Here is a 17,318-nt window from a genome sequence, read left to right as displayed (position 1 = left end):
TGCCGAAATTGCCTAAAATTGCGTGACATAGCCCCTTTAATTTTCCAGTCAGCCGATTAATGACGTGAGTTTGGTTCTGATCGTCTCCAATAAAAATCCTTGAATTTATCCCCCGCAGTTTTATATTCCTTCAGCCAACAGTTCATAATGCTAAATTGCTTGACCGTGCATGGACTTAGCCTACGGCAACACGTAGGCTAACTTGAATGAACACAAAAGTTATAATGATAAATCAAGCAAGACGTTATCACTTTTGCATACATGAATTAGCAAACGCACCCCGCCGGCAAAACAGTGGCAAACATGCAAACAGCGCTGATGTTGTTGTTTTACACAGCGTTGAAATGAGGTTTAGGCATTTACTGTTTGGGAGAAAATCTCTCCGACTTTTAGCAACAATTGCCTGGCTTTTTTCGCTTATTTTCATGGTAGCGTGGATAACGCAAACTGGCACAAACGGCCACCATAGGCAAGGAGAAGAGAAAATGGTACGTCATTATTTCATAACTTTGTGAATTGGACTAAGTTACAACAACTAGGAAATTCTGTTTTCGGTTTTAAAAGTTTTTATGCTTAATCAAAACTAAAACAAAATTCTCGAACGTAATTGGTTATCAGCAGCCCGATTTGAGCACTAATAGGACAGTTTACGCGTCATTTTGCGCGCGCTGTTGTTGTTGCATTTGTTGAGTAGTTATGTTTTCAGTATTCATAAAGAGGTTTAACTATTCAACCGAAGGTTAGTTTCTTTCTCAAATTTTGTTATAGTTTTGATTAATTAGTAACAGGACTTCGTGTCGTCCAATTCTGTCTGTAATCATACTCGTGTTAAACAAATCGGACTCCCGCTTCGCGGTGGTCCGATTTTCAAGTAATCCACTCGTATGATTACAGACCGAATTGGACTCCACTCAGTCCTATTACCATTATTAATCAGAAACCCATATTTATAGAGATAAAGGGGCCTGGCTACCTGAAATAACTAGAGAGTCAAAAAGGGCGAGTTTGTTCGTAGCACGAGTCAAGTTCAACCCCGAGTCAAGTTCGAGTCAAAGAATTTTTCACTTTTTCTTTTCTTTAATAACATCGTTTGACTATAATAAAGATCAGCAGTTAGGTTTGATATACGACACTACGATATATACTGTAGACGCGATCGGAACGATATCATTTTACATTTTGAAACTGAACATAGCTATACTTGAGCTACACTTATAAATCCTAGGTAAAATAAAGGTGATGTGATGTGATGTGATGTGAATATAAGCTTCAACTCCTTGTTTTTAAAACTTTTCAATACGCTTTTCGACTTTCAATAGCTTTTCCAAGCAGTTTCTTAGCTTGATGGTTTGTCTCGAGCGACTGAGAAATTTATATACTTTTTCCTTTACGCAAGATTTGCATCGCGTTGTATGAATTGTATTAATTAATGAATGCCAAGGAATATTTCTGCTTTGAAAAGCAGTTGCTGCGAACCAATGCAGGAATGAACTCTCGCAATCGGCAGTAAAAAAAGAATCAAATCAATGTTGCTGTTCTTGTACCTCTGGTACATCAATTTCACCTGCCATTTAAACCAAAAGACTAAAAATATAAAAAAAGAAAAATTAACTTGACTCGGGCTCGAACTTGACTCGTGACTCGAACTTGACTCGTGCTACGAACAAACTCAAAAAGGGCAGGCAGCCAGATTTGCAAATATGTTATGCTGATAATTAAGCCCTGCTGTCTACAAAACTTTTAAAAATCCGATCTCAAAATGTATTAAAATGTGAATTTGGATTCACTTGTACTGTACGTGTGTATATAAGGGAAACCAGATTAAGAGTATACGGCCTTCTGGACGTTAGAGACAGACTGGGCTTAACAACGGACGGTAAAAGTTCGATCAAAATATCATATGCATGAATGGTTTAAGGACGTTCGCGCTAATTGTTTATGCGCATCCTTACTGCGCACGTAATTCATGTCGCAACGTCACGCCACGTCATGCACGAGCGCGCGCGCTGAGAAAACTTTTCCAAACACATATAGGGTTGGTAGCCGTTGCGTTAACTTCGCTTGCAGTTTCCTCTCTTAAACGGTCGGTGACCCCCACTTTTTTCGGGATATACCAACTTTACCGATAAATCTCTACTGATTGACAAAAAATGAGCGAATTTCCAATGTTGGAACTTTGTTATTTTTTCATTTTCTCCACTCGCGCGCGACCAAATTAGTCACATTTTCCAGTCTCGAGTGTTCGCAAATCCAATTCTTTAAGGCAAGATTTTCCTTAAGGGACTTCAAAACTGAAATATATTTGTACAATAGACCCACTAAAATAAATTCAGACAAAGAAAGTTAGCCTACATCAATTAATTTAAAATATTTTGTCGCCCGAAGCCGCTGAGGTCATATCGAGTGACGAAGTGAAAATTATCCAAATACGCACCCTCTTTCGGTTATCGTATTTCGGAAACGAAGTCGGTGACCCCCACTTTTTTTTACATTTCTGATAAAAGTAACTAATAAACTAGCTCTGGTGAAATTTTAAGAAAAATTGCAATGTTGGAAGATTTTCGCGCGAACGTCCTTAAGTATAGAGAACGCATTTTCAGCAGCAATTCAACCAAATAAAACAATGAACAATGAAAAGCCTAGCCGATACGTGCGAATTATATATAACTGAATGATTTTAATTGACAAACAATCCAATGTTATTCACGCAGACTTTATGTCGATCGAGTAAGCAAGAATTTAATGCTAGAACTATGGTTTGTTGTTTTAGTATTTGAGATGATAATATTCAGGCCTTATTCCTTCGATTCCTTTCCAAATCACTGTAAAACTAGTCTATAGTGTAGAGTCGTTTCGTTTCCATAAAACTTCGGGGAGCGAGAATGTTTCACGCACTTCGCGCAGAGTAGCGGTAATCCACTGTGCTCGTTTGGAGAGAATGAAAAATCGCGCGCTTCGCACGCGTGATGCTCTACCCTTGCGCGTCGCCCTCGCGTGAAGGAAACCTTTCGCCCGGCGTTCTTTACTCAGAAAGTAACAATAATCCATTGCACTCGTTCACTATAGGAATTAACCGCCCTTCCCCCTCCCAGGGTTTCGCCTGTACTGAATGGTGTATGTGGGGTCTATGTGGAGTATACAGAAGATTAATTTGTTCTACGCTACACTTTTCATTTTGTTTGACTATTGCAGATCCGAGATGAATTCGGCGGAGAACAGAGTTTCAAACACAACTTTAGAACTAAACAGATGCAAGAATATTGTAGTAAACATGTGAACGACTCAAATGTAGAACATGTAGATTTGTCGAACATTATTGTCTTGGAGAAACACAAGCTTGTCTTTTGCCCTGTTCCCAAAGTGTCTTGTTCAGTTTGGAAGAGACTACTGGTGAACTTGGAGGGTGTAAACATTGAAAAAGATGTTCATCAAGAAATTAAGAATAAATTAACCTCTCTGCAGCAATTTTCCTTGAAAGATCGAAGAAATATCCTGAAGACTTATACAAAGTTCATGTTTGTAAGGAATCCGTTTGAACGACTTTTATCAGCATATAAAGACGTTTTTTTGGGACGGTTCAAACGCAGTAATAATTTTTGGCAAGGCTACCGCAGAAGAGTCCGAGAATATCTGGTCCAAAATGGACGTCTTGGGATCGACCCAAATGTTGATAACACTACATTTGAAGAGTTCGCAACGTATGTGGTTCTTACGAAGAGAAATGGCGAAAAACTACAAGTTCATTGGCGAGAAATGACCAGTCTATGTCACCCATGTTACATTCAGTTTGATTACATTGGACATTACGAAACACTTTCTGAAGACGCGCAGTTTATTTTTAGAAAGACTAACCTTCAGGATAAAGTGCAGTTTCCACAATGGCGGCCATCCGACACACATTTTTTAATGCAAAAGTATTATTCTAATTTAACGTTGCTAAGGATAGCACAACTGCAGAATATTTACAAGGAGGATATGGAGCTCTTTGGGTATGCATTTCCAGGACTGTTACAGCCCGTAATTGACAAGTTAATCGACCATAAATTGTGACTACACATCTGTTTATTTCTGCAGTTTCTGGACCAAATCATTGTGGACGCATGGTCAAAGTTTTTAACTGTCAAATTCCCAAAGTATGTATAAACAAGGGCCCTTTTGCTTTCTGATTTAAAGGAACTGTCTTACGGATATTAGCCAAATTTAGGCAAAGGAAATGGCCACCAAATTCGGCGAAATATTAAAATAACCGCTTAGAACAGTAAAGGAAAATTGTAATTTATTTAATTAATATTTTACTTTTTAACATTGTCAAGCGCCTTTGAACGTATGTATGGAATTGGCGCTATACAAATGATGATGATAATGATGATTATTATTATCATCATCATCATCATCATCATCATCCTTTTAATAAAGGATGATAATCATTTAAAAAACAGCAAATACAAAAGAAGGTACGGATGGCGGAAAGTGCAAAAGATTAAAACAGATTGTGATATGGGCTTTTGAAATACTGTTAGACTGAATAGTTTTCAAAATTTTTCTCATTTTCTTGTAACTTTAAAATATAACGCTCGGGAGCCAAATATTGTTGTAATGAAGCTATGGTTTTGTCAATTTTATCCATAAAAGTGTTTTTTTCTCAAGCATTTGGCAAAAATTATTGAAACAAACTTATTAATAACTAAGCCGTGACACAAACAGTCCCTTTATTCAATTTCTTATCGCTACATTCGGAGGAGGGGTGGGAAGGGGATTTTTCTATTGAATGATATTGTTAGCCGCTGGAGGTTCTCCAAGAGGGGGGGGGGGGGGGGGAGTGACTATTTAGCACTCACTTGATGTCGTGAGACTCGTTATTTTTTCATACACGAAGTACAAATCAGTATTTTTTTAAGTTAAAAAATGTTGAGACCAAAAGAATTCAAACGCGGGTCGCCGGCATGCCAAGCGAGAATGCTACCACTATGCCACTGTCGACCAGCTGCCAGATTCCTGATTTTTTTAGATAGAAATCCTCACCCTATTATAAAAGCTAACCGCAAGCAACCCAAGATAAAGTAGGCTAACCGGAGTGGTATTGAGGCTAACCGGACGCTATTTAGGCTAACCGAACGCTATTTAGGCTAACCAGAGTGCTATTTAGGCTAACCGAACGCTATTTAGGTTAACCAGAGTGCTAGTTAGGCTAACCGCAGTGCTGTTTTGTCAGTAGTGTTCTACATGAACTGAGTGTTACGTTGTATAAATAAGTCATGAGGTGTCTCGCCATTGTGTCACTACATCAACTGAGTGCAGAATAGTTAGTCCCTCTCCAAGAGAGTCAAGTTACTAAATCAAGTTTGTGGTCGCTTCTTTAGAGTGTACGTCATTACTTACTAACAACGGTGAAATTTTATCACTGCTACTTTCAGTAGTTCAATACAGTCGGAGCTCAACAGGCCACCGTCCTTCATGCTTTGAACAAACGGAATCTGTGTAGGCAGGTTCTTGTCTTTCCTGTACGGCTTTTTTCCCGGCCTTCACGGTATTCCGGCCTAACGACTTCTGACGCTCTGGGCCTTATTATTATTATTATTATTATTATTATTATTATTATTTTCGGTTGCGCTGGGCCTAGGAACTGGAGGCAGGGCCATTTTATTCACAAAACTCTACCATTTTAACTCATTAATAAGCTTACAATAGTCATCTTCCCCTTCCAAAAAAAATAATGACAGAGGCTTCTCAAAAAGCCGAGAATAACTTAGAACAATATAAACTTACAGTTTAGCAATAAAGTTTTTACATAAAATTATTTGCAGCAAAATTCAATTCAAAACTTTATTGGTTATCATCTACATGTACAGTTGAATCCTGATAACTCAAACCTTCAAGGAAAATTGAAAAAGGTTCAATTCATTAGGGGTGCGAGTTATCAAGGGGTAAAATTAGTAAGAAATTGACCTAAAGTGGGAATCGAAAAAGGTTCGTAGTTAAGGTAAATTTTTGAGAGTCTGAGTTATCAAGATTCAACTGTATTTCAAATCACTAATTTGTTACAAGTTCCATAGTCATTAAAACTTAACTACAAACTCATTGTAGATTGGACAAATAACATTCTTTTAAAAGACATAACATCCGTATGTTCATATTTCATACTTTGCTAGATCTGAGAACAGGTTTTTAGTATTGTTTTTTCATGTGCCTAGACTCTCTACGAGCCTTCTATTTTTTTTAAGTTATTGCTGTTTACAAAAGTTCCAGCTGTGTTAAGCCGGATATACAAGGGCAAATTTTATTTGACAATTTTTATGTGACAAATATATTTGATTGTGTAGATGACAAAACAATTATTTGTCAGTATCCTAAGTTTAGTGCACAGTTGCCTTGGACAGCAGGTCGCACTGAGATGCGTGCTCAGGCCCAGTCGAAGTTTGAGAGATTGGAGACCACATATGCAGACGCAATATTTGAATCTTTTTACGTGATGAGTCGTCTTCACAAGCAATTTTCCATTATGTGACAACTTTTATTTGTCACATAAAAGCTAACACGCCAGCTTGTCAACATTGGGAAATATAATTGTCACACAAAAAATTAGCCAATTCTTTCTCATCTACATGTGAAAATAAAAGTTATCACATAAAACTTGCCACATAAAAGTTGCACTTGTAAATTCAATTTACTTCTGTAAATAAAGTATAATTAAACAACAGCCCCTCCATTTTTACGACTTCCATTAGTACTTCCATTGCCTTTGCTAGGTTGTTCAACTTTGCTGTGTTCACTCTTCATTTCCTGGTGTTTGACCACAGTATAAGCAGTTGACCCGCCCAACACCAGCCCATTACTGAACCACCAAAGAGCTGTTTTTGTCTCATGATTGACAGTCACAGACAGAATCGTCTGCGCGCATGCCTTGGCAGTTCCACTGACATTGTGCGTCAGCGGACTTGTCACTTTGATCTGTAGACCGGTCACGTAACCAATGGCAATTCCAAACAATCCCCCTAAGAACATCATTCCCCAAAAGTACGTCGAAGTGAGCATGTGAAAACCAAAGATGGCTTGCACCTCGCCACAAATAACCATCAAGGGAAGAAATAGAAAAACTGCGTTGAAATTGTTGTAGAGTTGCAGCCGCCAGATGTTGCTGTCCACGACAGGGAGGACTTTCTTGGTGTAAATAGCATTTAAGGAGACACACAGACTCGCCAGCACGCCAAACAGGACTCCGACGTAGGAAAGCTCGCCTGAGCTCCCTTCTTGGTCAACACCCATGAGAAAACCGGCAATGATGATAGCGCAGCAGAACATTGCTTTAAGAGATGTTCTTTGGCCAAGGATGAGAAATGTGCAGATCTAAACAAACACAAAAACAAATAGAGCAAGTTTAAATGACAAATATTTTATGGGCCTATTATTACATGTACATGCCTGCAATGTGTGAAAGAGGCTTTACAATGCCCTTTGATTGCCTCATACTGGTACTCTCTGTATGCTTTGCGTGCCTATGATGTTGGGTTTGTACATCATTCTATTTTGTACTACAGGACCTGTTAAGCCTGATCCTCAGAGGGTCCAGGTTATTTGCAGCCACAAGAGAGCGTCATGGCAAGAATTACCTGGACCATCAAAGAATCAGGCTAGGGCCTGTTCCGTTAAAGCTAAAATATGTTAAGTCATGTTGATAAAAAAATTTGGCAGATTTTAGATCATTCAGACACTTACCACATTGAAAACTGTTGTCAACGATCTTCCAACATTGTAAAAGGATACTCCAAGATGTTTCAGGCACAAGTTGTTGAAAGTGATCATTCCAACAAAAACAACTGAAAGAGGAAGCACCTGTGGGGTCAAGAAAAGGCAAAAATTATGAACAGAACTCTGGAACCTAAGCCTGGAGCTTTTAAGGTGGCTAGGAGTGTTGCTACTCCTCCTGGATGGGATCCCGGCCCTGGGGGGGTTGGGGGGGGGGGGGGGGGGCTATGGGCCTAAACCGCCCCCCCAACCCGAAGTTCAAAAAATGTCATCTTCATCATCATCATTATCATCATTATCGATGTAGGTTTAATTCTCCTCAGCATTCTGTCAGGCTGCCCTAACAGTTCATAGGTACCTATTTTTACACCTGGGTGGAGAGAGGCTCTGAGAGAAAAAAGTGTCCTGACTTTTCCCTGAAATCAAAACCCCCACCATCTTGGTCACGACAAAACAATAATTGTGGTCGGACATCATCAAAAAAGCCAAACCAGGTTAAATTTTATTTCTCTTAAAATTACTGAGCTATCACTTTCCTTAGCGATCTCTTTGCGACTTCTGAATACATCCATTATTACTTCATTGATGCCAAAAAATCATTTAAGATCAACCAAAATTCCCTGAATATCACGACCGACCACACATTTTCCACTTGTCGGACATGAGCAAATTTTGCCGCCTTGGCCAACTGTCCGATGACCGACTGTTATTTGTAACCAGAAAAAGCTGCATCAGTGACCCAGGCTAGGGCTCAATAGACCCTTCCATGGTTTTTCAGCTTTTGACATGGACTAGTAGGCGAAAATCCATTGAAACTGCTGGAAAGGGCACATCTGATTCAGCAACCTAGCAAAGTTTTAGAGAAAAAATTGCTGAAAACTTGTAAAAAAATTGGTCTGCAAATTTTACAGAAGTTTGTATGGTGGGGGGCAAGTTTGTGCTTGTAACCATACAAATGTCTCTAAAATTCCGCGCCTTTGCAGAGCTATATCTTCACTCGTTTCTGACATATGTTCACTCTCAAACATGGCAAGTTTGCTAATTGTATCGTAAGGCACCCTTTGTTAGCAGTGTCAATGGATATTTGCTAATTGGCCCGTGTCAAAAGTTTAAAAAAAAAACATGAAAGGGTCTATTTTGCACATCTGTTCTCACTAAGCATGAGAACAGCACATGTCAGACTTTAAAAACCTCTATAAACAGAGGAGTTAGACAATGCAATTAGCACTTACCTCTCGTGCAACTTTCAGATCAATATTGAATGCAGGGAACTTGTCAATCGAGGGGTACTTGTCACCAAGGAAACTCAAAAGGAACAAACAAAATAGGCACACTATGCACTGGAACCATGTAACAAACAGCGGTGCATCAAGCTGAAACAAACAAAAATTATACACATCTCCATTAAGGCCGGTTTACAAGGTATGATTTGTTGGCCTGATTTGGCCCATATTTGGTAGGAAAATGAGTGCACAGTCATAAATCGGCCAGATCAGATTTTTTTAAAAAATATGTTGCAGTGCCACAGATTTTAGAAATTGGGCCGATTTTGACCCTTACAATTCAACAAGTAGCAGCAGGAAAATTTCATTAGAACAAATTGAGCCAAGAAATCATAGCACGCAAACCGGCGTTTACCCTATATCAAAAAAAATGGAAAAGACACGGTTGTCACAGACATCAGTTTTCAAAGTTTTGACTTTTCCCTGACAAAAAAACAAAATTTTTCTGACCAAATAAATACAAAAAGTCAGATATAGTAGTGGCCTCCAGCCTCCAATTTCCAAAAAACAAAACATTGCTGAGATCACATTGACCCCCAATGGTGTTAAATCAGAAGTGTTATAATTTCAAGTCAACTGTCCTGTCTTCAAAATGTCAGTTTTCGCTGACTCAAAATAAAATTCTCTGACATTACCCTGAACTTCAAGAATTTTATTTTTCCCTGACCATTTCCTGCCCGTGGCAACCCTGGAAAAATGAACTGCCGGGGGGGGAAAAAATTTTTTTTTTTTTTAGGTTTTTTTTTCTAATAAAAAACAACCTTGGTGGAAAAAAAAAATTGGTGGAAAATTTTTTTTAATTTTTTCAAAAAAAAAATTTATGAAAAAAAAAATATCCAGACAAATGTCCGACCAAATGGGATTTTGTCGGACAAGAGAAAATTTTGGTCGGCCAATGTCCGATGACCGACTGTTATTTGCAGCCCTGTGTTCACCACAACCCAAAAAGATGACAAATATCCATATATTATGCAAATGCATGTATTAAAAGTAAATACAAATTATGAGTTTTTTCTAATTGAGATGATATATACATGTATCATTCAAATTTTAGAAAATAACCCGTAAAAAAGTGTGCACTAGTTACAAGCCATTGTTTCCATGGCTCTAAAGAAAAAAAAAATGAAGTGTAAGCTGTAGACGTATTAATCGTGGGGGCAGAGAGAATTCAAATTTTGATATTTACAATAATTGAGTAATTTCCCTCTCTATTTTTCACAGGACCTACTCACAGTATGTCTCTTAGAGAATTAGAAATCGCTGCAAAGTCTATAGAATGTCTATTGAATCATTAAGAAAACTACAGAAAGCGTTGAAACAATCTTCTACAGCTCATTTTCAAACTGCACTATTTTCTTGCTTTCCCATAACTTCCACCACCTTGTGTTTCTAAAGCTCAGCAAAAACTAGGCAAGTGTTTTTATTTTTTAATAAAATGATAAGGAAAAAATAATATCAATTTAATGAGGAAAGAATGGTTTCAAAAGTAATTTTTAATGGGCAATAATTTGAAAAAATTATAGAATTGAATCTATAAACTGTTTTCAGGAAAGACTACAGTAAAGTTCAATTCCATACAATCGTATATATATATATAGCTTATAACACAAATATTTATTTTGTGCCCACTTTCTGTTTTAAAACATATTAGAATGATAGAATTTAGCATTCATCATTCAGCACAATTGGGAAACTATACGTACAATATCTTCTTTTGATAATGAGACGGTTCTTTAAAAATCGTGCATCTATAATTAATCTTATAAAGGTCGTACTAATTTTTGTTTTTACCTTCAGGTCAGGGCTGCTCAGAAGATACTTGTTCAAAAATACCATAGATATTGAAATCACCCTGAAAGTTGAAAATTTAAGACAACAATTAAGAGAATAACGGCAAGAGGCTGACTAAAGGAAGCAGGGAAAGTTAACACAAGGTTACAACGACGTGGCAAGCTTTAATACTTGGTAGCTAATTAATAACTAGGATCCAGTAAATTTCAAATTATTCCTATGTGTGCCCTACATTAAATCAATCAGCTCACCAATATAGTGCCACAACAGAGGCTATTCTCGTAGACTTCACAAAAACAGACTCAGTCATTTTGCTTTGGGTCGAATTTCGCCTCGATACAGCCCTGGATTTCATAAAAGGAAGCCCTCGAGCAAATCGAAGGCAGAATATCACCGAAAACGTGGAAATTATGGAAATTTGATGGAAATTTTGAACCTGCCGAGAAAACTTTGATCAGCGGAGTCTTTCATCGCCCATGCGCATTGTCCAGCGCATAAATCAAAATGGCCGCCACGAGGTTTTGTACTTTGGTCAAAGTTTTTCTTTTATAAAGCTGTTTTTTAACCATCATGTGCAGTGTACAAGAGGAAGATTTGGAAAACGTTCCGTCTGAGCTACAAAATAAGGCGTCCAAAGAAAAAAATCGCCAGGGACGAACGTGTATGAAATGTTCCATCAGCCCCGCAGTAGTTGTCGTTCGACTCAACGACCCGTTGTGTAAGTCGTGTTTTATGGCGTATTTTACGCACAAATTCCGTGCAACGATCGGCAAAGCACGTGCGATAAGGGCTGGGGAAAAGGTCTTGCTGGCGTTCTCCGGAGGTCCGTCTTCGAGTTCCATGCTTCATTTAGTGTGTGAGGGATTGAGCGGTACAGCGCCCAAAAAGCTTCGATTTGAACCCGGTGTCGCTTTCATAGACGAAGGCGAGGTTTTGAAGCACAGTGGAGAAGAGAGATCTAAGTATATCCAACAGATTCGAAATGCAGCGACAAGGACAAAATTTCCATTCCATCAGTTAAATTTGGAAGACATTTTTGTCTCAGAAAAATACCCACAAGATGATGCAATGTCTTGCAAGAAGTTTGAAAGGCCAAACAGTGGAACTAATCAAGCAGACAAACTGAGAAATCTTTTTGATGCAACGTCATCAATGACAGCAAAGGAAGATTTGCTTAGGACACTGCGCAGCAAGCTGTTGCTTATGACAGCCAGGAATGAAGGGTATTCCAAAGTAATGCTTGCTGATTGTGCGACAAGGATTTCAGTCCGGTTGCTTTCAGACGTATCTCAAGGGAGGGGTGGGGATTTGCCATATGACACTGGCTTCAGCGATGATCGTCATGGCGATGTCAGTTATATACGACCAATGCGAGAATTCATGACCAAGGAGATTGCGTTGTATAACTTCTTTAACAATGTTGAAACGGTTTTAATACCCACGCTTGGAACTATGAGCCAATCACATGCCAGTATTGATCGTTTAACAGAAGATTTTGTAAGTGGACTGCAGGCTGACTTACCATTCACTGTTAGTACAATTTTCAGGACTGGTGACAAGTTGTCTGTAAAGGAATCTTCTGAAGATGTAACAGCTTGCGCTCTTTGTGGTGTTCCAATGAATGTTGACCCAACCCTTCTATCCACTCTTACAGACAGCTTGAGTGCTGCCAAGCTTGGCGACGATAACAAAAGCACTCCCAAGTCTGCCAGTGATTGTTGTGGTGGTTGCGATAGTGGATGTTCGACCTCGCCCTCGGAACAGCAGCTAACCAAAGACAACATTCTCGACACATTTTGTTATGGTTGTCGGCTGACATATAAAGATACAAAGTTTGATGTGAGCGATCTGCCTTCTTTTGTGCTAGAAGCGGCAAGTAAGGTTCATCACAGAGCCCAAATGAAAGAACAGATCAAAGATTTCTTGTTGGATGAGTGACAATTTTTTCATGATAACAAGTAATTAAACTGTTCAGTGTATTAATTCATTCATCAAACAAACTACATAAAAGTCTGCTGTTAGTGTTATTTCCGATGATTTCAAATTTTGTGATGATAAAGAGCTAATTTCAAATGGGGATTTCTTACATACCATGTTTGGTTGTACAAAGGAAAATAATGTACAGCAGTGCCAAATTTTTTATTAAAGTCAGTATCCCAAACAAGGACTTTGCTTTGCTCTTTCTGTTGATGTTCAGACAAGCTATTTTCTTCCGATCTCATGTCATTCGTGTCCCCAGAGTCCATGGTCCTTCTCGTCTTCGCCAGGGATCAAGACCTCTGGCGGGTCCCAATTTGCGAGCATGCTCAGAGAACTTGTTCTGTATTTTCAGCCAATCAGATTTGTCAGATTTGACAATGAGTCCGAAATTAAAATCACGGACGTCCTGTGTTACAGCTTGCCAGAGGTCTCAATCCCTGGTGCAGACCAGGAGGATCGTGGACTCTGGGGACAAGAAGGGGCAGGCACAAAGAGAAAAAAAAAAAAAAAAAAAACCGGGGGGGGCCCCCCCAAAACGGGTTTTTGGGGGGCCCCCCGCCCAAATTTTTAAGTTATTTTGTATGTTTAATTCTAAAGTGGCAAATAAATGATGATGATGATATGTTAAACATTTCCAGGTCACATGATCAGTGCAAAGGAATAAAAGTTTGTATTTCTGCCCTGACCAATCCAACAAAAACAATGATAAAAATCAACAATCACAAATCAGTTGATCAATCGATAAATAGTTAATTGATATCGATTTATTATCAGCCAAATCAACAGCCATAAATAAAATAACATTAATTATAGTTGTACCAATTGCTATATTAGTGTGCGCATTTATTATCAACTGAGAGTAGTGTTGGAACTGCTCATTTCGATTACAGTAGCTGATAAAGGTATGGTACGAGCGTTTAGAATGTATGCGTGGCAAGGGCTCAGGTTCCTTCATGGCAATGAAAAAACATCAATGCAAACGTGACCACCAATTTTTTTGTGCGGTGAAAACTGTCCTTAGTTTCTGATCGGACAATGGCTGCCAAAAAGAAATTATGTGAATTTATTAATAGTTGTTACACTTTGGGCTCTAGTTTTGCCGTAACAAGTAACCCCTCGCCCCGCTTCCGCTTTCCCTCTCCCTCTGGGTATATAATTTATACTTAACCGCAATAGGTCAGTTTCAACAATTAAAATCTAATGGCTCTGAGGCTTGGAGGAATAAAAATAAAAAAAAATAAATTACTTCGAAAAAAAAACACAAAAAAAAAAAAAAATCTCTTACGCTCCGGTGAGAAAGAGCTGTCCTGGGAACAATAAAGACACAACTGTTGTCTTACACAGTAGCTATATTGTCAATGACAAAACCCGCTGACCAAGGATTAATTTTCTTCGCTTTCTTCCTGATCAGAAGTTCGACAACATGACAAAACTTACGGAATGGATTCTATTTGCTGGATTAGCTTTTTCGCTTTGGATTACACTATTAGCGGATATTCTACCGTTTAAAGTATCTTACAAGGCAAAGGAGGTTATATGGCCGGTAAGAACCGAAGAATTTTGCAAGAAAATGTCAAACAACAGTGCTTGGTGTAAAATATTTTTTGTGAGCGATCTCTTGTCTCTTGATCTAGTCAGTGAAATGATTTGTCTCTGAACCGATGCTTTTTGTTTTGCAGATGCCAGTATATGCACTTATTGTATTTGGAGTGAGTAGATAGACATATTTCCTACTTTGGACGTATTATTGTCGTTTTAATAGCTCTACATTGAAAAAGAAAATTCTTCTGTATTTTACAAAGATCTGTGATTTTCTTGCAGTGTTATTCTTTAGCCACTATTGGATACCGTGTAGCAATTTTCAATGACTGCGAGGAAGCTTCAGAATCTTTAAAACAGGTACTTTTATACTGACTTGTCTTTCTTTAATTCTTGATATGTGGAGTTCCATTTTCTTGCATTTTTCCAAGGTTGCCTTTGTAACCAGGGAGACCAGTGTGGTTGTAATCATTTCACCAGCCAAGTTTTTACTTTCTTCACTGTTTTTTGTTTTTGTATTGCAGGAGATAAAAGATGCAAAAGCGGACTTAACAAGGAAAGGGTTCAAGTTTGACTGACACAGCAACTGATGAATTTTTTTTTGTCCAAGTGTTAAATTAGGGTATTCTTACAATTTTCCTCTCCCCCTCCACATCTTACACCATAAAATACTGTGCTCAGCAATTCCTTTATGTCAGCAAAGAGGATACAGCTACAACAATAGTGTAAAGATGACTTTAGAACCATGCAATGTGTAACATCAAATGTAATAAATTTTATAAAAAGTTTTAACGTATAACATGTATTCTGATTGATTTAGACATTAATAAAACAAAGCACACTACTGAGATATAATGCTTCCTAGTGACTTGTGAAACTGACGTCAAAAACATAAAAGAACAGCCTGGCAGGTTTAATAGATTTAAATTTAGCTTTTTGATGACATCATGTGAAAAGGATCTATTGGCTCTTGGTCTTGAGAAATTATGTATACGAAGTGAACGTGGGCCCATACAGGAAAGACGGGGATGATGTTTTTCCAGTAAGGTCGGAGGTATAGTAGTAATTTATTTTAAAAAAAAAAAAAAAAAAAAGAAATGGGGGGTGTGAAAAAAAAAAAAAAAAAAAAAAAAAAAAAAAAAAAAAAAAAAAAAAAAAAAAAAAAAAAAAAAAAAAAAAAAAAAAAAAAAAACAACCCGGCGCCGCCGAGGGGTTATGGTGCGAATTTAAATTATTTTATATAATCTCTTGTTCTTATACGTCCCAGTAAGCTTGGTTAATAACAGATGTATTACGACTTTATAATAAACATTTTTGAAAAGTGCTGTTGGAACTTAACCTAATCCAATAAAAATCATTGGCCCTTTCGACTTGACTGGTTTGGCAGGCTGGGCAAAAAAATTAATATTCGGTGCAAGGTCAAAACGTATGTGCAAAATGAACAAGAGCTGGGAAGATGGCGAAAAAATGAAAAAAAAAATATGAAAAATAAAAAATTGGGGGAGAGCGTGGGACAACAGGAAGGGCGAAAAAGTTGGTTTAGGGCCCTAACCCAGTGTCCCCTGCACGCCCTTCGTTTTTCGCTCCCCAGGCTCCATGCATTCACCTCTTCCCATTTCCCAGCCCGTACAAAAAAATAAAAGAAGCCTCTGCCGAGGAGAGAGCAGGAGCTGTATATTTTTCCCATTCCACCCAACTTACCATAAATCTGTCAATAAGTATTTTAGAGTGATTTTACTTCCACCGTGAAAAGTACTACTCAGGACACCACGCCCTGGTAGGAAAACAATGACACCATCTTTGTAGGCAAGTTGTGAACATGTCTTGTTGGACATTTGAAGTTGTGCACATGAATGGATTGCTGTTATTCACTATCAACTGGAAAAAAGCACTATCCAGTGGATTGCATAGTTTCTTTTGTCATCACTTGTCCACTAGGTAGTAAATTATCTGCCGGTCTGTGGTAGCGTTATCCACTCTTTGAACATCCTCGGAGACCCGGGGGCAGTTAGTGGGGGCAGGGAAAAGTCTTCGGGCGAAAAAAAAAAAAATCGCGAAGAAGTGGAAAGCACTGGACAACTCTGACTCAAACAGTCTCGTGACTTCCCCCCTCACTACCCCCTGTCTCCAGTCCCTTTGAACAACTGACCAGTCCCCCCACCCCAACGGGAGTTCGGGGGGGTGGGTCGGGGGCAGATACCAGGTATGCAGAAATAACTCAAGATGAGTACACTGACTTGAGTATAAAATTAACCACGTGACAGGCAGTTACATAACATTCTTTTTTTATTTCAGTGCAACATTCCCATTTTGTTAAACATGTAAAATTTGCCAATATATACAAAAAAAAGAAAATCTGAATCCTTATAAATAATAAAATATCTTTAATTTTTTATTTTGCCAACAAGAAAAAATTGTACTGCCATATTTAAAGTACAACTGTACAAGTATTGAAGAAAATACCAGCACAGCAAGTTACTTTTTTTTGGAAGGGGGAGAGGCTCTGTTTTATATTTTGGCCAATAGAAGAGCGCTAGGGTTATCCTTGTCATTTTCACGTCCATGTCTCTGGAACAGCCAGCAAATTGAACAATCACAGTGTCCCCCCCAAAAAAAAAAAAAAAACCCGCTAACTTCTTCCCCATTATTGCCAGGCTGGCGCTCAGTCCAGAGTTGCCAGCTCCAAAATTTTAGATGCCATGGCAACAAAATGGTCTCAACTTGGAGGGTTGAGTGTACAAAATAACTTGGCGACCTCATTAGATTGTCCATACCACAACTTATGGACCGTTCTTATTTTTTCCCTCCCGTTTATGACCCACTTGCTTTGTACATGGGTTATAAAAAAGGGGAAAAACTTTGTGTCCATAATGTATGATAAAGACCTATAGATTGGTAGTACATAGATCTATACAATATCCATGGTTCATTCTGTCTGCCAAAATAATAATTGAAAATGAAGAGAGGATAACTTTAGAAAAT

General features: G+C 38.3%; 4 protein-coding genes across 4 annotated transcripts; 3 read left to right on the top strand and 1 right to left on the bottom strand.

Annotated features, from left to right (window-relative positions):
* Positions 1-311: 311 nt before the first annotated feature.
* LOC144629105 (carbohydrate sulfotransferase 11-like) lies at positions 312-4,722 on the top strand. Its single transcript, XM_078487296.1, has 2 exons — positions 312-488; positions 3,193-4,722. The coding sequence occupies exons 1-2, from the start codon at positions 345-347 to the stop codon at positions 4,048-4,050; spliced, it is 1,002 nt and encodes a 333-aa protein (XP_078343422.1). The 5' UTR covers positions 312-344; the 3' UTR covers positions 4,051-4,722.
* A 1,687-nt stretch (positions 4,723-6,409) lies between these two features.
* LOC144667452 (GDP-fucose transporter 1-like) lies at positions 6,410-11,328 on the bottom strand. Its single transcript, XM_078528870.1, is given in 5 exon segments — positions 6,410-7,344; positions 7,714-7,830; positions 8,976-9,116; positions 10,818-10,878; positions 11,069-11,328. Coding segments are annotated over 5 exon segments (1,221 nt in total). The 5' UTR covers positions 11,314-11,328; the 3' UTR covers positions 6,410-6,687.
* Positions 11,292-13,023, top strand: LOC144667451 (cytoplasmic tRNA 2-thiolation protein 2-A-like). The gene has a single exon (XM_078528869.1). The coding sequence runs from the start codon at positions 11,388-11,390 to the stop codon at positions 12,753-12,755; it is 1,368 nt and encodes a 455-aa protein (XP_078384995.1). The 5' UTR covers positions 11,292-11,387; the 3' UTR covers positions 12,756-13,023.
* Positions 13,024-14,175: 1,152 nt separating this feature from the next.
* On the top strand, positions 14,176-15,135 carry LOC144627921 (dolichol-phosphate mannosyltransferase subunit 3-like). Its single transcript, XM_078485946.1, has 4 exons — positions 14,176-14,340; positions 14,477-14,506; positions 14,619-14,696; positions 14,861-15,135. Exons 1-4 carry the CDS (start codon positions 14,221-14,223, stop codon positions 14,912-14,914), a joined length of 282 nt encoding a protein of 93 aa, XP_078342072.1. The 5' UTR covers positions 14,176-14,220; the 3' UTR covers positions 14,915-15,135.
* The last annotated feature ends 2,183 nt before the right edge of the window (positions 15,136-17,318 follow it).

This window comes from Oculina patagonica, chromosome 10 (assembly GCF_052425735.1).
Source record: "Oculina patagonica isolate OP01 chromosome 10, crgOcupat, whole genome shotgun sequence".
NCBI classification, from domain to species: Eukaryota; Metazoa; Cnidaria; class Anthozoa; order Scleractinia; family Oculinidae; genus Oculina; species Oculina patagonica.
This window is presented reverse-complemented; position numbering and strand designations above follow the sequence as displayed.